Below are 23,022 nucleotides of genomic sequence, written 5' to 3'. Positions count from 1 at the left end.
AATAACTGCAATGGAAATCCAGTACTTTTCTGAGATCTTTTGTATTATTAAATAAATTTCAAGTACATACTGAAAGAGCACGTATTGAATTACATTTCCTTTATGGCTTGCAATCTAGAAATATCTTCAATAGTACCTAAAGATACTTAAAGATAAATACTATATATATTAATGTATTTAAATGCATATCTCATTTTATCTTCTCTGATGCGGGTTGCATGCTTGTCGTTACCTATAGAACAATTGAACTATAAGTATATATTCAACAAAGTTTTTAATGAAAACTCTACATTTTTATACTTTAAATATGTATATAAAACTATTATTTATATTATTTATTATTTCCATTCTCCATTCAGAGCTAAGAAGTCCATAAAAGTTTTCCATTGATTTTTATTTTGTGCTATTCCTCTCAACTCGTTAAGTGATTTGCCAGTCTCCTACTAAACTGTCCTTCTCCAGGACATTGCTGTTCTGATATATAAAATTATACTTATTTTAAAATAAATACCATAAAAATTTATTTTAATTCATATAAAATAATTACTCATTCAATTGAAATCACTGCTTAAAAACAATATTTGCTGCCCATTTATCATGAGCATACGCCTGTGCCTGTGATACATACGTAAAATTTTCTTCAAAAATTGTCACATTCATGGCAAATATGTTAACATTTTATTAGCGTCAAAATGTATTTTTAGTTTAAATTAAATTAAACGTATAAATTTTCAAGAAATATTATTATCAAATTTGCTAAATCTCAGTTGCGAAAGGACACGAAGTACACGCAGGTCTTTAATTGCACTCAAATCAAATCAAATATATTGCATGCTTATTACATATGCAATAAATTATGTACCCCGATCTAATCAGTACATAAAATAGAAGAAGAGAAGAATAGAAGAATGGCGGTATTGGATCTCTCTGAATAAGTTAAATCACATGAATTTATAGCAGAACCTTGAGTTGACAGTTTTGTTCTGGTCTGTCGCACTTTTATAAAAAATATATAAAAATTCTTTTCTTTTCAAACATTTAACATATTCTAGTCTTTAATGTATTTCTTGGATTTGTTTGGAATTTATTAGTTAATACTTCAATATTCCGTCTACTATTTATCTTCAAGATTTCTTTTCCTTCAAAAGACTCATAAATCATACTTCTTTAAAGATAAGTGCTAATATCAGACGTTTCGGCATGTCATTTTTTTCATCTTTCGAACTATATCTGCTAACACAAAATTGTTCTGTCATTTTATATTAAAATTAAAATGTTATTTTTTATATTAATTTATTTAAAAAAATAAAATAGAATAAAATATAGAAATAATATTTTTAACATATCAATTGATTTGAAAAAAACTGAAATCGAACAGTAGGCAAGTTGTGTCATTCGGTGCGTATGAGCAATAAAATTATGCAAGCAGCGGATGTGAGCTGAGTCAGAAACAGAAGACACATGCTAATAATATATATCTTTAAGAACTTTTTCCACCTACCTTATAATTTTTTTTTAAGTATATAATGTTTATAATATAATTCGAAATATATTTAACGTAAAGTAGATTTTATGACAACAATAAAATGTATCAAAAACGGTTTTGAATGTTCTTTGTTTTCATATATGTATATTATAAAGACATTGATTTATAAATATTTTATAAAACCTTTCAGTTCTAACAGCTAAAGCTAAGAGCCCTAAGATGATTTTTTGGGACAGTACAATACAGATCTTTTAAAAAAAATTCACTTAGGTTGATGTTAATTCAACCCAAAACCTTTCAGTTCTAACAGCTAAAGCTAAGAGCCCTCGACGAAGTCATTTCTTAAATAGTAAAATTTTCATGATTTTTTGGGATCGTACAATACAGATATTTTAAAAATATCTACTTCATCAACATCAACCTAAAACCTTATAGTTCTAACGGCTAAAGTTAAGACCCCACGATGAAGTCATTATTTAAAAGCTGAAATTATCATGATTTTTTGGGATCGTACAATACAGATATTTTAAAAAAAATCTACCTCATCAACATATTAGTTGATTTTAACATTTAAATTATCATGATTGAAAGTATAGTAATAAAATGTGTCAATGAGCTATTTGGATAGAAGATACGACTCTCCCATCAATAAGAACAATTTTGTTTGATATTAGTATTAAAAATACATTCAAATGTCGTTCTCGATTAATAAATCTTAGGTAACTTCTTCAATCGAGATTCACTTCTTTCATTTCATTTCATTTCATTTCATTTCGATTGGTAAGTCTTGGAATGAAATATATAACACTCGAGATTAATTTATAACACTCTAGATATTTTGGAAGGGTAGGAAGATTACCCTGAAATATTAACGGCTGTTTTAGAGACTTGAAAAGTAAAGTATGATTTGCTTCGATATATGTTTTAATAAAATATATAAATGTCTAATAATATTACTGCAAAAATGTTAGATTAGTTTTAAAATGTAAGATTGAACAAGAAAATTGGGGCACTTCAAGAGTAAATCTGGATTGAATCCATATTTACCAATTGAATACGCCATAACTCTGTTTTACATATATTTTTTTTGTTGCCTAGTTTAGGGATTTACCTTTAACATGTCTGGTAATTTTAATTAAAAGAGATTCTACAAATATATTCCTACTGCCAAGAATATCAAGAACTGTTTCTCTTGATGAATTGAAAATCGAATTATTCTTTTTGCAAAAACTCCTGTATTCACAGAAGGAGTTTTATAATCATAATACACTACTTTAATAAAATGGATTGGTAAAAAATATGTGAGACCTAACAAAAGAGGTGAGTGGAAGATTTTCAAAGAATTTCTATAATATACTATTTCACAAATAATATATAGAAATAAAGTATTTTATGTTTTCTAGTGTATGCGATGTATATATGTATATCTAGTATATATGCGATATACCATATATGATGAATTAGTGAAAAACGTGTTAGGGATGCAAAAAAAGGGTAGTGGCGAAAATATCAAGGAATTTCTATGTTCTTCTACTACAATTGAAACAATAGTCGATGAAATAAACGTCGAAAATATCACAACGAAGATGAGGCTTTCTGAAGAAAACTGAACCGCCATACACCGTTTCGCTACAATCATATTTAAGCGGAAAAAAATATGATCTCGTAAATTAATAATTTTGAAGAAAAGGTATACAAATAAAAGGCCTGGACGCAGGCTATTGAATACATTTTTTAATGGATAATCAACACAGGGACTCCACCTTGAAGTATTCCCAATAAAGTTGAGAAGTAGAAACGGTCTGCTACAGGAGCTGGATTGTTTTTAATCCATGCAATTCGCGCTTACCTCTATTGTGAGAGCATAGTAACGGCGTCTTAGGCATTTTTAGACCTTCTCTTCGCACCAAAAAAAAAACTATTTTACCTATTATATTGAGGAGAAAAGCTTACTAAAATATTTTAAGAATTGTTCTATACCATGGTGTTAAAATGGATTAGTGTTATATGTGTCATAGAGAGTGAAAAAGTATTAAGGAATCTTATTACTTCTTTCAAAAATATTTAGTTTAAAGTATTAAACAACTTTACTTGTTATTAAAATGGATTTGGAATTAATGCCGCAAAGAGTGGAAAAGTATTAAGGAACTTTACTACCTCTATGTCATCTCAATCCATTGAGCTCAGAGTACTCTGTTTCATTGCTAAACATAACAATCATATGTATTTTGACACAATAAACTTGAAAATACATTTTAAACATTTATTATGTATAGGTTTTCAAGATCTAATGGAGCTTTGATTTCTTTTATAATTTTTTTCTTATACAACTTCATATGCCACAGGACATATTTAATTAAAGGTAATCAAATCTCTAGTAATTCTTTTTAACATTATTTTCCAATCAATTTAGTAAGTCAAGTAATATGCAGTAAAGTAAATAGGACACTATATAGTAAAATAGGCAAATTCTCTAAAATAGTATAGTAAATCAAAAAGTTATCATCATTGAAAGATATAAACGTGGACTCATTTATGGAATTCTAACTTTTCATATATTAAGCCTATTTTTACGAAAATAAAATGTTTCTAAAAATAAGAAGATAATCCACGAATAAAATGGGTACTAGTCAAAAATGGGTGCTGCTTACTTACTTTTTGCTTTCATCTCCCAAGATAATACCTACAGAACCTTAATTAAATGAATATCGTATATATTTTTGTTAAATAATATAATTTATTAAAGTCTTTGTTTATTAACCTTAGAAACTAAATACATTTCTGATGATAAAATTATTTAAATTAACTTAAAATTATTTTGTTTCATTGTCCACAGTTTTCTTCTTAAGTCTGGTGCAATAGTAACGATCGCTGTTCTCAATCCAATCGCAAACATTGAGGATTGTATGGAAAGCGGTACCTTCTTTACACTCAAATTCGACTGGTTTGCCATGTACGCAACGATAATACTAAATATTAAAATAATAATTATAATAATAATAATTATAATCAATATAAAAAAATAACAGATACATTTTATAAGATAAAGATATGTTGTATTTATGTATATATTATATTATTAATCATATTTAGTTGGGATAAATATTCACCTTTTGACAATCTGGATGAGGTACATAATCTCTATTGGTACAATCAATGTTGACATCATTTTGTTCTGGATCCGGTTGTGTAATTTCTGGATCTTTTTGCAGAGCTGCTTCGGTTGTTGTTGTTGTAGTTGTACTAGTACTTGTTGTAGGCTTTGGTTTTGGTTTTGGTTTCGGTTTCTTTGAAACTTTTGCAGGTTTCTGTAGAGAGTGAAAGAAAAAAACACTTAATGCGAAACACTTAATATCAAATGTAAAGAAATCGGTAAATGTCAATAAAATATTCGATCTATTTCAGTGTCAATGTCGATGTCAGTCTGTCAACGGTTCAAACAAGTGCGATTTTCTCTTGCACTTTGTTTAAATGCAACGAAGCGTTCGTTGCACTCTGACTTAGTTTCTTTATTCTCGAAATAAATTGTTGCATTTTCAATCGAACGTGAATTTAAATTAAAAATAAATTTTTCGCGTTTACACATAATTTTTTAACATTTTTATTGGCAGCAATAGAAGTGTCGATTATTGCTGAATTTACATAAATGTATCTTTTTTTGAGTTCTCCAACATTTTCTATTTTTGACGAAGCTTATTAATACAAATGCAGGGCAACTAAAAATAAGGTCCGTATTTGTGAGTAGAATTTCTATTTTGCGGCTGAGAAATTTTTTGGCACAGATGACTTTTATGCTATAAGGTGTTGCTAAATTAAAAAATTATTTATTATTATATATAATAATAATTTACATTTACATAAAAGTATACTTCTATTTACATAAAAGTATACGAAGTTCCTACTTTAACATGAATTAAATAATTAATTTTAACATCTAACTTCTTAAAGGTCCCCAATAGAATTTATCTCGTTTAATAAAATTATATTGTAGCAAAAAAATTATAGAGAGAGATATATATCTCATATATGTATATGTAATACATATTTTTGTAGCTTACTTTTGTTGTTGTTGTTGCTTCAGTGGGCCGAACTGTTGTTTGTTGTGGTTTCGGTATCGGACGTTTCGTGGTGGATGCAATGGGCAGATTTTCTTCATCCGGATTTGGCGGTGTTGCGGGTGGCTTTGCCCACTCAGGCTGTATTTTAATTAAAAAAGAATAGTGCGAAAAATTCAAAATACCTCAAAACAATAAATTATAAGCAAATCATTTGCAATTAAGCAAATTTGGCAAGCGGCACTTACAAATTATTTCATTTTGTATGTGCTGCTTTGATAAATTAGATAAAAATAATTTATTCGCCACACTTGGTGGATTTATTTGTGTTAGACACTTACCCTAGGTGTTGTTTCGCGTGTTGGTTCTGGTACGCGATAGTTTCGCATATTATCATGTAGTATATGCATAAGAGAATTTTCACGACCGCATAAACCATGGAAATCATCCATATCTACAGCCCATGTCATAGCGCCAGCATAACCTCTCTCCTTAATGAAGTCCATTTTTATTTGCACCGATACTTCATTCTCATATCCCACCCATTGTGTATCTTTGTAGGTATATGGTACCATACCTTGATCATCCCATTCAACTGTCCAGCCTTTTGCTTTATCATTTACTTCTGTACAAATTTCGTAATAAGCTAGGAAACCACTAGCGTTTGTGTAAGGACCGGGAGCACCACCACCTGCCTCTTTATTAATGTATGTGCCCATGTTGTAGTTTTTATTTGAATTACTTAATGTGTAGGTGCGGCCATAAAATGGTATGCCTACGACTAATTTATTAGCTGGACAGCCCATATCTTCCCAAAGTGCTAAACCATCATTCTATGGAAATGTGAGGATTTTTGATAAATGTATAAAAATTGTTAACAGTTAAATTAAATTTAAAGAAAAATAAAAATCAAGAATATTAAGGTCTTGAGGTCGACACTATGTTAACATAAAAATTCTATTAAATTTTTATTTAATTTTGAAACAAACATTTTACTTTACTTAAGTAAATAGCCCATATCTACTTATCGAGATATTAATTTCCCCGACTAATGTTTTTAAAGAATTCGGTATAGAAAACTACATGTTTTTGTCGAAAATAAAAAGTATATTGAAATTAAATTGTAAAAAAATGTATTTTCGAAATACACCTCAAAATAGCATCAGCCAAAAGGGACAGTTTTTTTTGTAAAAATTTATTTTTAATAAAAATACTTACCACATTGAGTCTCTCATATGCATACTGATCGTGTTTACGTTTATATAATGGACTATGTACATCAGCAAAGCCAGCCCAATTGCCTCGCAAGTCGTAAGTCATGGCATGTATAGCATCAAGTAATCTATTCGAAAAAACAATTTTCCATTAAAATATATATATTTATAAGAAATATAGTTATTACTACTCACTCGCATAATTCTGGTACATGATAACCTTCTTGTAATCTAAATTTAGCTACTGGTACAGCCATTGTGATTTCCCAACCTCGTCCTTCACGATCGAAAGCACGTCTTAATTCTTGTACAAAATATAAAAACTTATCCTTATCACTGAAAGCACCACCACGATCTGTGGCTCCAGGATATTCCCAATCCAAATCAAAACCATCGAAGTCATACTTCTTCATAAAATCAACCACGCTGCGTATAAAACTTTGGCGTCTCTCACGTACCGCTGACATTTGTGAGTACTTTTTACCACCTTCGGCCCAGCCACCGACAGCAATTTCAAGTTTTAGATTTGGATGCTTTTGACGCAATTGCGTAAAATTTCGGAAACCATTTTGATCAACATCTAATTCGGGGTCGATAACAAGAACTTCCCAAGTTTTCTCATCCACACCAATGAATGAGTAAATCAGATGTGTACACAACTCAGCGGGTACATCTTCGATGCCATATCGACCTATACCCGGTCGATAAACAGCCCAGTTACTGAAATAGCAAACTATGCGTGCAGGTTGCTCTTCAGCTGTTACCGTCGTCAATGCTACTGCTAATAGCAGTAGAGTCCCAATAAGGAATTTAACTGAAATTAAAATATATCGAATTAATGGATTTAAATTAAATGTATATTTTTATTTTTTATTTTAATTTTTTTTTATTATTATTTTTAATTGTATATATATTTTCCAATAAAGTATGTATGTATATTGGAGTATATGGAAAGAGACTTTTCAGTGTGCTATATGATTTTCCCAATTATGTTTTGGATTGACAGATATTATAGTAAAAATCACTATTATAATTAAAAAAATAACAGAAGTGTGTAACGATACTACATACAATAAAGGACTCTAATAGACTTCAGTAATTTATATATACAAAAAGTTAAACGTAAGTGTTTCACATGTCTTTCGTGGAAGATATTTTAGTGATATGACATAATAAAATATGGATACACTAAGTATTGTACTATATTCCCAATTTGGTCGAGGGGGGTGACTGTTCTAGATCTTTTGTACGTGATGTGTTAGAGGATCGACTTCTCATCAATTATCTAAAAAAATCATTTTTATTCAATATTTATTATACTTTTAGTTTTTTTAAGAACTTGCTGTAAGCATTGATCAATTTGAATACTGGATATATTGTTGAAGGAATAAAAAATTACTGGATTCATTACTGGTTAAGGCTTAACAGTGTTATAAGTGTTTTAGCGTCTCAGCAAGTGTTATAGAAATTTTTACAAACAATCCCAGTTTAATTTCATTATATCTATCTCTGATATGGACTATGTCAATTTTGATCTGGCTGGTAAAGAATGGTTAGACCAATTTCTGCTTGCTGGTCTTAAAATATGATAGCAAAGTAAATCACCCGTGACTGACATAGATTTTTTCTGCTAACAACCAAACGAAAATCACTAATCCCTTCAAATTAAACTAAAATTGTCCCCCGATAAAATTTTTTATAATCAGACATGTGCAGGAGTTCCAGACCCAGAACTCTGCCATATTAAAACCAAATACAACAAAAATTTTGTAGAGGTCCCATTTGATTCTAAACAGAGTCCATGAACAACCCTCTGATAGACGCATCTTATTAGGATCACAACGCGAGCCCTTATCATTCATTAGAAATCCTCCGAACTCAACTCAACGTAACTACAATAGGGTTCTAATAAAGGATGGTCTACCATAGTTGTAAGTAGAAATCAGCACCTTAGCGTGGCAAACTGTACCACAAAGACTTAGTAGTAAATAAGAGATCAAGTAAAGATTTTAGTGAACTTATTATCAGTTATTATCATTATTATCAGTAACATTATTATTGTTATTATCAGTTATCATTACTGTTATTATGACTTCAATAGAATTTTATATCAAATTAAATATTTCTTATTACCCCATATATATATATATTGTGTATTTAAGATATAATGACCAAAACCATTTATAAAACTATTAAAAAATTTTAGAGGTATACATATAATACGTATTAATAAATAATATTTAATATAAATTATAAATACATACGATTTTATAATAAATCAAAGTATATTTTCTTAATAATTAAATATATAAATCTTATTTTGCAACTACGTCGAAATTTAATTATTTTATATGTCAATATGTAAATAAATATGTTTATTTTTATATTTATTTATTGCATTCATCTCCGAGTAAATATAATTATATTTAAATTAATTCATTTCATAAATTATTTTAACTAAAACTACGTCGAAATATAATTATTTTATGCTAAAATTACTTTCACTAAAGCGGGGTTCCACAGCAAATCGGAACCCTTTAAATAAATGACTTTTAAGATTTTTTATTTACTGACATGTATAATAATTTTTTTTAAGTATAAATTGAATTAGTATAATAATAAAAAAAAACCAATTAAATTTCTTTAAAGTAATATAAAATAAAGAAATTATTATAAAAGAAAACTCGATGAATGGTAATGAAATACAACAACAAATTAATTTCAATTAATTAATTTTCACTTAATTTAATTTTTTGGTTGACCATATAGTTGTTTCGGGTGCTCTGATATATATTATCACCGATTTTGGTAAAAATTTTTTGAATTAAATTATTTGTATAGAAATTTTGAACTGCAAGTGTTAAGTTACCCCACCAATTTTTCGAAATCAGACTCACATTTTATAGGCACCAAAGCCTATCTTCTAACTTGATGTTCTTTTAATATATTGTTGTTTTTTATTTAATTTAACATATTAAAATAAATGCATAAATATATAAATACAATTAACGGAATAGTTGTATAGACAGTCAAAAAAATTAATTATTGTTATTAATAATCCCATTTCTATTAAATATAAGTTCGATGACATATTTTCGATGACATAAATAACTAATACTAATAAAACCATCAATAATAATACAAATATATAAATAAAAATTAAAAATTAACATTAATAATATAGAAAGAAATCCATGAATATTTTCGTGTATGAAAGATTAAAATTTTACTGGAACCCTAATGTTTTTGTGTATGAATTTGGGTTACTGTCATGTCTTTCATATCATCTTACTGTCATGTCATATTTTTTAAATACCTCATAAAATATATCTCCAGCTTTATATGTCATATACGCATATAAATTATATACATATATAATTAAACTATATATTTAAAGATTTTTTTTTTATATTCAAAGCCATAAGTCGGGGCACCTTAACTTATACTATAATACTTGAGTGATCTATTTGATTTATTTATAAATATTTTGAAATTTGTAATTGCGCTTGTATTTACTGTCTAATCCTCTTTTAAATTTGCAACAAAATATAATATATATTATTAAGTTAGTTCGAACTTCGAATAAAATTTATTGTTGACGGTGTCAAGACTAAGAGCAATTCAAGGAATTTTATTTTGATTAGACAATGGCGCATTTGATATCACAAAACAAATGTTCAAGCTGCAAACATTAATACATATTTGCAAAAGTTTAAATCAGATGAATTAAATTGAATTAAATTTGAAACTAAAATAAAAAAAATGTATTGTACTAATTGAATTTAAATTTATTGCAAAATAAGAGAAAATTATTGCATATGTTCAAATATGTTGAATTAAATCTAAGATCTAAAATTAGTTAGTATTGGCCCTTGAAAGCTATAGTCATTTGTCAGATTTATTTATTTTTCTGCGATTTTTATTGACATTTTATTTTAAAAGCTTTTTAAAATAAGGGACGAGGATATTTGCATAAATTACCTAAAACAATTTAATAATTTAAAAGTTGAAAGTGATTTTATCTTAAAGAATATAAAAAGATATAAAGATTTGAATTTAATTGAACAAAAAAAAAATTCTTAAAAAAACTTCAATAATAATTTTTATTTTGAGGTTTGCATGTCTCTATTCATATTCATTATTATAATAATAATAATTTATTATTATTGTTATTATAATTATTATGATAAATATAATGTAATAATATGTAATAAGCATAATATATTTGGATGATTACTTGTGTTTTTCATTATTTTTGGTTTTTGTCTTAATAATAATTTAAATCAATAATAATAAATATTACTAATAATAATAATAAATAAATGAAATAAAATTATTATTAGCATAATATAGTAAAGTGCATATATTTTATTGATTTACATTATTTTCCAATATAGCCCTTTTCCCGTTCCACACACTTGGTCCCGTTTTCAAGCTATTCAAATAATATAATTATGTTATACAAAAACTTTTCTACAGATTTGAAAATAATAGGTGAGGGCTACATCTGCTAGTTAGAAAAACAATTCATAGCAAAATATGAAATATCGCAATGAGAAAATAGGGTCTATTAGCAAAATAAAAGAATAAAATATTCGATTGGTCTTCACACTTTCGAAAATAAGTTTAATATAAATTTTAGCATAATATACTAACATAATATAATGACAGTCGGTGATTTAAACATATTCTCAAATATTTTCTAAGACTGTAAAGTAATTTTCGATATATGAAGTTAGATTAAATTATGAAGAATGATCAGGAAAACTAGTTATTAAGAGCAGAAATAATTAATTTTTATCATTTACCATATATATAATATAATAAAATTAAAATAGTTATATTATTTAATATTAAAAATTAAAATAAGTGTTTTTTTTATTTATTTTAATATAATTAATAATAAGAATATTATCTATTATTAAAAAATAATAGAAGTCTGGACAAAAAAAAACAATTACATATAAAAAATTGAGATCCTCACCGATATTTCTAAAATTGATTAATTTTTAAAGATTTGTGCCTTAAATAAAATTAAGGACCATCTTAATTAATTTTATAATCAAGAGTAATAAAAAGATAAAGTTAAACAATGCACAAGTAATAATAGTCATGATTCATTTCAGTATTTATAATTATATTATTAGTATATTATTAATATATATTCACATTAATATATTAATATTAATCTTATTAAGCTTTCATTATTTGTAAAATAATTTATTTCTTAGTTTCATTTAATTTAATTTAATAAAAAATTAAATATTTATTTGAAATTTTTAATTTATTGTATTTTTATTTTGTGTGTAGTATTTTTTATTAGGCATTTATTTTAATATTAGTTTTACTATTTATATTACATAAATATATATAATTTATATTTGAATAATTTTTTTTAAATATGCATGTTTTGATATTATATTTAATATTTAGGTTTTATAAATTGTTTTTTTTATTTACCATAAGTTGCCATTTGATTTTATTAAATATGTATTTATAAATACTATTTATATTAATGGTTTATTATTTTTTTATGTTATTTCATTTAATTTATTAAGTAAATGATTTATTATTATAATATAGAATGAGTTTAATTAAAATTATATATATGGAATTAATAATTGATTGTATTTTTATTTTACATAGTCTTAATTAATTATACGATTTATTGCTATTATATATTGATTATTCAAAAAATAATTTATTTCACAATTTTTAATTTAATTTTTTTGAATCGAATTTTTTCGATAAGTAATAAACAATAAGTCTTATTATTATTAAGTTTATTTGTACATTGGTTTATTATAATAAAATAACAAGTTACTTTATTTAAAATTGATTATTTTTAATTCATATTTTTTTAATTTTTATTTCTTTTCCAGTTATTATTTAATTATTTTTATTTTAATAAAATTAATTTTAATTCAATATTTATTTTAATTGAAATTAATATTTTCTTATGTTTTAATTGGTTTTTTTTTTGATAATTATTTTAAGTATTTTTAATTTTGTTTTTTATTATTATTTTTATTGTTTTAATTATTTGTATTGATTTTACCATCGTTATTTGATAATACTAAGTTATTTTGAGTACTAGTACTTGAAATTATTGTTTTATTTAAAAATTGTTAAAATAATTAAATAATTTAGTGCAGCCTAAAAATTGCCATCTATATTTTTATTAAAAATTAATAAAGTAATGTATTTGAATGTTAATATTAGATAATTAATATAATAAAAACTATGTTTTCTACGAAAATGCGCAATTTTATTAATTATAGAATTTAAATTTAAAATTTTTAAAATTTAAATTAATAATTTTAAATACTAAATTACTAATTTTAAAATTTAAATTAATTTTATAAATTTTAAATCATAATTTTAAAATTTAAATTAATTAATAATTCTAAAATTTAAAGTAATTATTTAAATAAAATTTAAATTTTCAATTTAATAATTTTAATTTTTTAAATATTTATATATTATATATATTGCTCTACGATTTTCTTAGAATGGGTGCAGAAATAGTACAAAATATTAATTCTGTTTTTAGTTTAAAATCTTAGTATTGGATTTCATCTGATATAGATGAAATAAATACTTTTGTAATTCTTGCAACATTTTTTTTTTTAATTTTAAATTATTTAGGCTGTTTAAAGTATTTAATTATGGTATAATTATTGAAAAATTAATGATTATACCAATCCCCTCATATGTAAACAAAACTTTTGAAATTTTCATAAGGTTTTTCTGCAAAACTTCAAATAAGTTTTTTAATATTCAACACATCACTTCTTTATTTTGTATTTTTTTTGAAATAATTTATTACTACCATTTACGTGTTTTATGGACTTTATGGATACCGCTTTGGTTGCTCTAAGGTTAATGTCCATAAGACAATATTGTTTATTAAAAGTTAGTTTACATCGATGGTATCGCACACGTTTTCATTTGATATTCAATGCACTTTCAACATTCGAAGTTCGTTAACCGATTTTCTTTTCACAAATTTTCTTACTAAATGAGAAGTATTTTAAATTTTTATAGATTTCACACTAAAAACATTTATTAAACTGATATTGAACTAGTTCACATTTAGAAGAAAGAAATTAGAAATTTCTTATTTAAAACTTCCCATTACAGGCGCGACTCTTACCCATGCTTCACCAACGAGTATCTTCAGTCAAATGACGTTTGCCCCATAGCGGCTTGAGGTTTTTATACAAATCGCAACATTTCAGTGCTGAGCTCAATAGAATACGTAAGCTCCTCACGCATTTGTAAATTCTTTCTTTATTGCGATATCTTAAGCCTTGTGAAATTTGTTCAATGCAATTTTGCTGGCTGGCTTGGCTTGACTTGGCTCATAAAAGATACAAAATAAAAAAGATACTCGATTAACGAGTATCTGAGTTCGGGGTGCGTTTCCTCTCGTTCTGTTTTGTTCATTTCACTTTAAGCTCTTTTCATATTTTTTTTTTATTTATTATATTATTTATTTATTTATGAAGTTTAAATCTGTCTTCGATTTCATTTTTTATTTTGTTACAATTTATTTTATGCATAATTTTAAATTCAATTTTTTTTTATCTGTAAATTAGTGCTCTAAGTTATATTTATATTCAGATACATATGTGCTTGTGTATATATTATATGTTTTTGTATCTTATCATTCTGTAGTTGTTTACGGTTACTTTGTCATTCTGTAGATTTTATTTCATTTTTTTTTTGGTGATTCCTCATACATATTGTGTTTACGATATTGCGTTACTTTTGCGGTTTCGGACTTTTGTTCTGTTAAATGTCCTAAGCGATTAAGATAAAAGATATTGTGGTATATAATTTCACTGTTTTGTTTATTTTGTTTTAGGGACATGCTCCAATGATTTATTTTTATTATAGTGAATGCAATTTCTCTGCTTTTATTTTAAACCAAAAGAATAAAGTTGTCTCAAGTTTACAAAAAGTTCATTGTATTGTAAAAAGAGACAGAATAATGTATAAAAAGGTTTTTGATTTGGAGAGGAATAAGGTATGAGGAGTATTGATCTTTATCCTACTGATACAATCCTCGTTCAAAGTTTTGATAAATACGAAGATAAAGTAAAGTAAAGTAAAGTAAAGTTTTTTTTGTTTTTTTTTTGTGGTGAAGAGATGAAATGCTTTATGCATCTTTAAACCGACCGTTTCCTAACATTAATATGTAGTATACGGACTAAAATACCTCCTCTTCGGCGAGACATATTTCCCCTCGCAACCGCTCTCGCATTACTTCAAGAAGGGTCTCTTTTATGTTGGCATTTCAAGCCACGCTCTTGTGATTTTCAATCTGCGTCTAGACCTCCACACTTTCACCACATTTTTTTGGTATCAGCATTATTTATTATTTTAGTTTCTGGTTCCCCTTTCTAGGTCTAATTTCTTCGTTTTAAGGACTTGAATCACATATGATTTTATCGTTCGCCGACTCTCTGGGTTCGCGGTCATCTTTTCCAACATATTTTCGAGATTTATAGCTCCAATCTGTGCTATTATCTCTTCTCTATTTGTGAGTCACCTATTGCAGTAAAAGAAGGTGTGCGCTCTGTGTTGTCACAGTCTCAGTCTTAATATATAAAACCATTAAGCTGTAATTGATGATATTATATTAATATAAAACCATTAAGGTGTAACTGGTGATATTACACAAGTTTAATGATTCAAATGATTAGAAAATGTTTCAAATTGTCATTATATTGATGTAGATAACAATTTATTACACACATTTTGATATCGTATATCATTTGTTAAATTTGATCGATATATAAATTTTGATAAGTATTAGTAATAGTAGTTTTTAAAACTATTTTAAAATTAAATGTAGTGGCAGTTATCATCTTGTTAGAATATGTATCTCCAAAAATGAAACATGATAAACCAACACTGTGAGAAATTTTGATAAGAGAAAATGTTCTAAGTTTATTATCTTAAAAAATATAACAAAAATAAAATATTTAATGTTTTTTTTTGAAGTTTGTAATAAATATCGAAATATTTATTCAATTTTAGAATAATAATACTCTATTTGAATCCAATATCATAAAATCTGTAAACCAAAAGTAATAACAATAAGTTCGTTTGAAATGAACTTTTGGCTCAAATCTGAAAGTGAAGATTCTACTTAAGTAAGTGCATAACTCTTTTAATTAGGTTTATTTAGACTTGGACCTTGACATTAGGTAAAAACTACCAGGTTGCTTGTCTTAAACTATACACACGAAAAAAACATCGCTAATTTATCGTATAACTAGTTTACAATTCATGCTTAGCATTCAGCCATAGTCACCTACTAGACCTACTTCGAGTGAAAGGCACAATGATATCCTGAGTTCCAGGACATTGAAATATTGGGGGAGACAAAAGAGCTAATGAACTAGCAAGAAATGGATCTCCCAAGCAAGAAGCTCATGCAGAATCAGATCGTATGACACTAAGTATAGCCCAAAGAGCTGTTAACATCAAATATATTCAAATAGTCGCCAGTTGAGGAAAAACATGGCGTGTTAGACCCTGTTGCCTGAATATAATCTCAAGCAGTCTTTATTGCAAGAATAAAAGGCATGTATATACACCAGTAATTACTGGGCTATTAGAGAACAGCCCAACAAAATGGACATCTCTCATAATCCTCACTGTCATAGATGCAAATAGGTATATAAATAGAAAATTATTACCTCTGTGCATTTTCTACGTTTTGAAAAGAGCCAACTTAGGTAGGCCACTCTATAATAATCTTGAGCTGCAAAGGTTCTTAAACCGCAGGAACTAAATTTAATTGAACTGCCTATAAACAAAGAAATAAATAGCAACGTGGGTATAGCATCAAAACAATACAGAAGCGTATATTGGGCTCTCTGACTGTTACCACTTAAACCAACCACTTGAAACTAGTTATTAGCTGTAACTACTTTCAAAGTCTACTGACAAATAAACATATGAGCCATAATATTATATTTTATTATTTTATTTCATATTATCGTATATATTTTTCAGTATAAAAATACGATCAATATATATTACGATTTTTAAACAACACATTTCGAATTCTTTTGATATTTTCTTTACATTGAAAAGTATCTTATATATAACATATAGATTTACTTTATTTTAACATTAGTCCCCTACTCTTATATCAATGTCGTAGAAAGGTTCTTCAGTTGTGGTTGATGTAAGAGTTGCTGGACCTGGAGTTATCCTACTAGATGGAGTTGTAAATATCGAATCAATAAGACCATTGAGTCCTGGTTTTGTTGGTTGTACATTTACAGGTGGTCGAGGTTGAAATACAGGTGAATCTCCTGTTCCTGATGTCGGTTGAGATGGTATAGTTGGGTCAACTATAGGATTAACTGGAACGGGTTGTATAACTTGTGGATTTGTAGGCACAGGATTGTGTGGTACTGGATTGTATGGTTCCGGATTTTGTGGTACGGGATTATGTGGTACTGGATTATATGGTACTGGATTGTATGGTACTGGATTGTGTGGTGTTGGATTGTGTCCCGGATGTTGTGGTACTGGATTGAATATCTGTTTAAGAATTATAAATTAAATTAACTGATTCTTATATATGTGAATATAATGTTAACCTGTGGATTCTTGTTGTTATTTCCGTTATTATTATTAAAAGGCGGAGGCTGCTGTCCTGGCCGTACCTATAAAATAAATAGATAAATAGTAATTATTTAGTTTCAATTGATTGATACCTAACAATATGAACTTGTGAGAATATATAATCTTAAATAAATAATAAAAATGAAAATAAAAACCTTTGTAATTTTATTATTATTATTGTTGTTGTTAATTAATGGCGGAGGCTGTTGTCCTGGTCGTATCTACAATTTTTTTTATTTTAATAGTTTACTTTAATATTCTAATAGAAAAAATACAAACCGGTGGGGGTCTATTATTGTTTTTATTGTTGGCATTTTGTGGCGGTGGTGGATGTCCTGGTCTTACTTGTTTTTGATTTACATTTCCTGGACGATTTGGTGTTACAAATGGATTTTTGTTATTATTATTTCGTGGCGGTTGCTTAGGTGGAGGCGGAGGTGGTGGTGGTGGGTAGCCTGGACGTCCTAGTAAGAAAATTTTTTTTTAAGTTTATATATTGTTTTATTTAATAACCGTGTTAATAGTAAGGAGTCTTCCAAATTAATAAGTACTCTATAAGCAAACTATTAACAGTTATAAATTTATGAAGACCTGATAGTATTAGCGTTAAATGTATGGACTAATGTTCGAAAAAATTGTATATAAAAAACAAAAGAAAAAAAACAAATTCTTCGTTTCGAGAAAATAAACATGAAAAATAAAAAAAAATAAATCGAAAATTCACTTGTTCTTAACTAAAATTAATCGATATAGAGTGACTTCTGAAAAAATAAAATTAACATATGTGAACAAAATTCACATATTTCAGTGAATGTTTTTAGTAGTACGAACCAAATAGGTTTCACAAACTAAATGCTTTGAGTATAAATGATGTATATTTTATTAAAGCAATATATAATTATCAATGTAATTAGATGACTATATACAATATTGTGTTGGTTCTTATAGCAAAAGTTGTCGCAGGTTTTTATGAAATGATAAATGAAAAAGTTTAGTTGTGTATTAAACCCACATTATGGAATAAAAATGTACAATAATATCGATATTACTACCAACCTAAAATATAGGATATAAATATAATTTCATAAATACAATTAATTGTATTCCTATTAATGATTATCGGTGATAGTCGATGTATCGAAAATTTGATAAACAAATCAATATAGTCTATTCCAGAATTAATAGCTATCCGGAATTCATTTTTATTAAAACATATACTTTAAATAGCGGAGGCAGTAAGTGTAAGGAACTTTTCAAATCGAAAATTTTTTTAATTTTTACTGAAGGACAGATGCTTGGAAACTGACAAATATACTTCACCAGTATTGTTTTAGAAACATCTATTGAAATGCAGAGAAATCTGGAATTCACCCTGTTGTCCTGTCTTAACTGACGGGTCCCCAAAACCAGCGCATACTTTATTTGTGTTATTAAATTTAGAGATTTGAAAAACTATATAAAATTATAGATATGATACTGCCTAATAATCGAATATTAAATATACGTATAATATATACAAACATAATATGCATACATTTACTATACATTAAGACTGAAAAGTTTTCGGAAATTCTCATTTAAAATTCGCGCGCTGTATATTTTTCGATATTTTAAGTTTATGTAGTTTGGCAGCACTGTCCTTAATTACTATGCCAAAAATGAGCTCGATCTGTCAGACAGTTCGTTTACGGCAGCTGTTGAAACCAGTTCACCTCAGTAGTGCGTTGCGAAATGTCTTCGACGGTCGTACGACCGTCCTGGAAGGCTTTGTACCACTCATAAACTTGAGTTTTCGATAAAACTGATTCCCCATAAGCCTTTTGTAGCATTCGCAACGATTCTGCACACGAAATTTCGTTCGAAACACAAAATTTGATGCAAACTCTTTGTTCAATATTTTTTTCCATTGTTTTTTTCGCAACGCCCTACTGAGGTGAACTGGTTTCAACAGCTGCCGTAAACGAACTGTCTGACAGATCGCGCTCATTTTTGGCATAGTAATTAAGGACAGTGCTGCCAAACTACATAAACTTAAAATATCGAAAAATATACAGCGCGCGAATTTTAAATGAGAATTTCCGAAAACTTTTCGGTCTTAATGTATATATCTATATCGAAGCTGAGCTGGAAAGCATATTTTTTCAATCTCATAGTTTAACTTCTAAAAAAAACTGTTGTCCTATCACTAAAATTCAATTTTAATAGGAAATTTGATTTTAGATTTGTCATCGATCTAAGCTTTAAAATATATTAATTGGATTCACTACATTTTGCATTGTCTTTATTAGAACAACACTATCTCCAATCCTTCAATTATTATAATGCATCGTAATTCAAAGTCGTACTTAATGACTTTCTCATGTACGAAAGTCATTACACACTTGTTAATTTTAATAATGAATGTTTGTTGCAAATTACGAAAAACTTATGGAAGACCCCCCACGCAAATAAATAAAAGTAATGAATTGAGCGAACCTCCGAATGGAGGCAATGGTTGCATGAAGCCACCATAGTATGGTTGATAATGATTTGGAAAGCCAAAATGCATAAAACCAAAGTCATCAAATGGACTACCACCAAAACCGCTGCTACTGCTTGCGCTACTACTGCTTGAACTACTACCACTACTACTAGCGGAGCTACTGGCAAAGCTATACGAACTTGCGCCTCCAAAATTTTGATAATTGTTAGATTCTTCCGCTAAAAGGTCGTCATCTGAATATGTTCTACAAAAAAAAATTATTAAAATTTTTTCTTTAACTTTTTCAATGCTTTTTTCAACGTTTAATTATTTATTCATACAACTTACGGATCTAATAACTGCGGTTTAGCATTTATAGCTTGTAAAGCCACTGCTAAAATGAGCTGTGAGATAGATATAGAGTTGTAAATATATATTATATATATTTAATAATAATTGTAATTGTGTCGTATATCTTTTTATTACAAAATTATATTAAAAAACTGACCATTAGCAGTAAGCAATTCATATTGAAACTTCACTTAAATTTTCGACTTTTATGTTATAATAAAATACACATTAACTATTATTTAACTTCACTAGTTAACAGTCCAGAGCTGACTAAGTCAGCTCATCTGTGTTAAAATCTTGGTTTTGTGCTCATCATTTAATGATTTTGTTTTGTTTGGCCAAAAAACCATGCGATAAACTTGAAATATTATCTCAAATTGTTGTATTTCATTTACCAGTTTTTAGTATAATTTATATATTATTATGTACTATATACTTTGTATATTGTAAATAATTAAGCATATAAATAAAACCGTTTTAAATATTTCTCTTACATTATTTTTATCTTGTTTTATTTATTTATTTATTGTTTTTTTTTTGCGAGCAAAAAACTGGTCTGTTTTGTCAATGGACATGTGTGATTTTTATCTACGTCATTAATTTAGATTTTGAGAGTTTTGTTTATTTTTTAATCAGTTTATATATGCAAATAGTATATACAGAAGTGGTGAATATATAAACATAAATGAGATATTGTTTGCGATCAGATAAGTTAACTCACATACACACATTGCGTAGGCAACTAAGCAAAAGACTTAAGCTACAAACACTCATTTTTGAAATAATCTCAAAGATAGCTCGGCCTTTTGATTTCTGATTTTTGATTTTCGATTAATAATTTCAAACGAAAGTGTTTGTTTTTTAATTTTTGCAAAATCTTTAAAAATTCACTTTCATAGTTAATAAAATCAAATTAGAATTTACGATCACTTTTAAAGGTCACAGAAAGAAAGTGAGGCTTAATTCAATTAAATATTATGATTTTTCTATCCTAAATCAATTTTTGAACATTTCTACAAGTAAAAAGTTTATTGATATTTTTAACATTTCATTAATCCAATCAGTTCACCTACTTTCGAACTCATTAAATTACAAATTTTGAAGATATTTGCGCACACGTATCTGTCAATGAAGAGAATTTTTTCCTGAAATATATTTCCAGTTTATTGGATTAATTTTGAACAAATCAACAGCTTATTGAGATAAATTAAACAAATTATTTCTACTGAACATTCATATTAAATGTAGGTGTTAATTAAATTTATATCACTGTGTATACCGATTGCTGCGTTTCTTCAAATAGCAATTATTTTTTGGAACAACAAATTTAATTTTTAGATTTCATAAATAGATTTGGAGAAAACTATATAAAATATTAAAACAGCACAAAAGATCAACTATGGTCTACGGTCGCGGTGCTCCTCTGCGTTCAGAGCCGGTACCATGTCTATTTTTTATCCAAAAATCAGGATTAGATAAATAACTTGACTAAGGAAAAGATCCTATCAGAGTATTTAAATTAGTGACAAATTATTAAACCGTTCTTAATTTTTGTTTTATCAGTATGAGCAGTGCAACAGTCAAACTCTTTTCAGTTTAGAATATAAGTTCCAAGCAGTGGCGTAACTACATTTTTTAGGCCTGTAAGCAAATTCTAACTAAGGGGCCCCTACCAACATACTAAGGGGCCCCTCTTTTTATACTCTTTACACGAAAAAATGTAAAAAGGGTATATAAGGTTTGTCAAGATTTTCGTAACGCATTAAAGGAAACTTCGGAAATACCATTAAGTATATATCAGTATACTTTTACAGTTCAAACTACTCTCTCAGCTTTTGAACTCTTCGAATAAAACTTTATACACATACTTTTCGGGAGCGCACCCTGTTCACCATTTGATTTGATTGAAATTGGACGTCTATTTCTTGTAGCTGTGATATAAACTTAACAATCGGATATAAGGTTTCTCCGTTTTTAATAAAGGTATTCAAATGGAATATGGTGTATACAGTACTGATATTTGCAAAAGACAACGTACAAAATTATTTTCAAATGGGTTTAAATTTAGATATAGCTTCCATATAAACTCTCGATCAAGACACATATTTTTCTTAGAAAAACTTTTTTATTTCATAAATAGGTTTAATATTTTATTTGAAGTACATGCATATTATGTACTTTAAATTTAAAATTTACGTATCTTTTATAAAATGCAATATGAAGTTATTCCAACAAAAAACGTTTCGTCCCACTTTTGAGAATTTATTAAAAAGAAATACAATGAATACAAAAATTTATAGTGGGGCCCCCTAAATTCGGGGGCCCGAAAGCGTTGCTTCCAGTTGCTTCCCTGTAGTTACGCCACTGGTTCCAAGAGTACTATTAAAACAATTTGGATACATAGTCTCCAACGCCAGTTATCAAACAATGCAATCTTGCAAAGAGTACAGTTGAAAATTTTTGTGAAAAGGGCTCCGTGGTACATTAGGAATGCAAACCCCAATATTTATAAAGCTACATGCATATGTAAATCGTCTTGAAAAGAAATGACTATCATGAGATTTCACGTAAAAAGAACAGATCTAGCAGATAACTTTATTTTGAATATATTTCAGTTCATTTTTTTTCATTATAAACTCTAAATCAGCCTTAAATATAATAGTTTGGGTAAGGGCCGTGGCATACCAATTAATTATTGTATACAATATAATGTAATATATATGTAATTAATTTCAAGAGTTAATAACTTATTGTAAGTCTCAAATTATAAGAGAAGATTTAATAAAAAAAGTAAAAGAGTTT

At 27.3% G+C, this 23,022-nt stretch overlaps 3 protein-coding genes across 3 annotated transcripts in view; 1 reads left to right on the top strand and 2 right to left on the bottom strand.

The window, feature by feature from the left end:
* Window positions 1–3,788, top strand: part of LOC119676243 (uncharacterized protein DDB_G0290685-like) — a 19,485-nt gene extending 15,697 nt beyond the window's left edge. The window contains exon 4 of the mRNA XM_038087480.1: window positions 3,763–3,788. Coding sequence (XP_037943408.1) covers window positions 3,763–3,788 — 26 coding nt within the window. The remainder of the gene's footprint in view (window positions 1–3,762) is intronic.
* A 450-nt stretch (window positions 3,789–4,238) lies between these two features.
* LOC119684233 (endochitinase-like) lies at window positions 4,239–14,014 on the bottom strand. Its single transcript, XM_038098237.1, has 7 exons — window positions 13,912–14,014; window positions 6,951–7,569; window positions 6,760–6,883; window positions 5,883–6,374; window positions 5,545–5,682; window positions 4,597–4,794; window positions 4,239–4,455 (listed from the first exon to the last, which is right to left on the bottom strand). The coding sequence occupies exons 1-7, from the start codon at window positions 13,913–13,915 to the stop codon at window positions 4,300–4,302; spliced, it is 1,731 nt and encodes a 576-aa protein (XP_037954165.1). The 5' UTR covers window positions 13,916–14,014; the 3' UTR covers window positions 4,239–4,299.
* A 2,824-nt stretch (window positions 14,015–16,838) lies between these two features.
* Window positions 16,839–20,489, bottom strand: LOC119684621 (circumsporozoite protein). Its single transcript, XM_038098700.1, has 7 exons — window positions 20,378–20,489; window positions 20,218–20,273; window positions 19,884–20,134; window positions 17,688–17,872; window positions 17,564–17,629; window positions 17,384–17,449; window positions 16,839–17,324 (listed from the first exon to the last, which is right to left on the bottom strand). The coding sequence occupies exons 1-7, from the start codon at window positions 20,396–20,398 to the stop codon at window positions 16,908–16,910; spliced, it is 1,062 nt and encodes a 353-aa protein (XP_037954628.1). The 5' UTR covers window positions 20,399–20,489; the 3' UTR covers window positions 16,839–16,907.
* Between the last annotated feature and the right edge of the window lie 2,533 nt (window positions 20,490–23,022).

Source organism: Teleopsis dalmanni, chromosome 2 (genome assembly GCF_002237135.1).
Source record: "Teleopsis dalmanni isolate 2A chromosome 2, ASM223713v2, whole genome shotgun sequence".
NCBI classification, from domain to species: Eukaryota; Metazoa; Arthropoda; class Insecta; order Diptera; family Diopsidae; genus Teleopsis; species Teleopsis dalmanni.
Note: the sequence above shows the minus strand (reverse complement) of the source record. Positions and strands in the feature narration are given on the sequence as shown.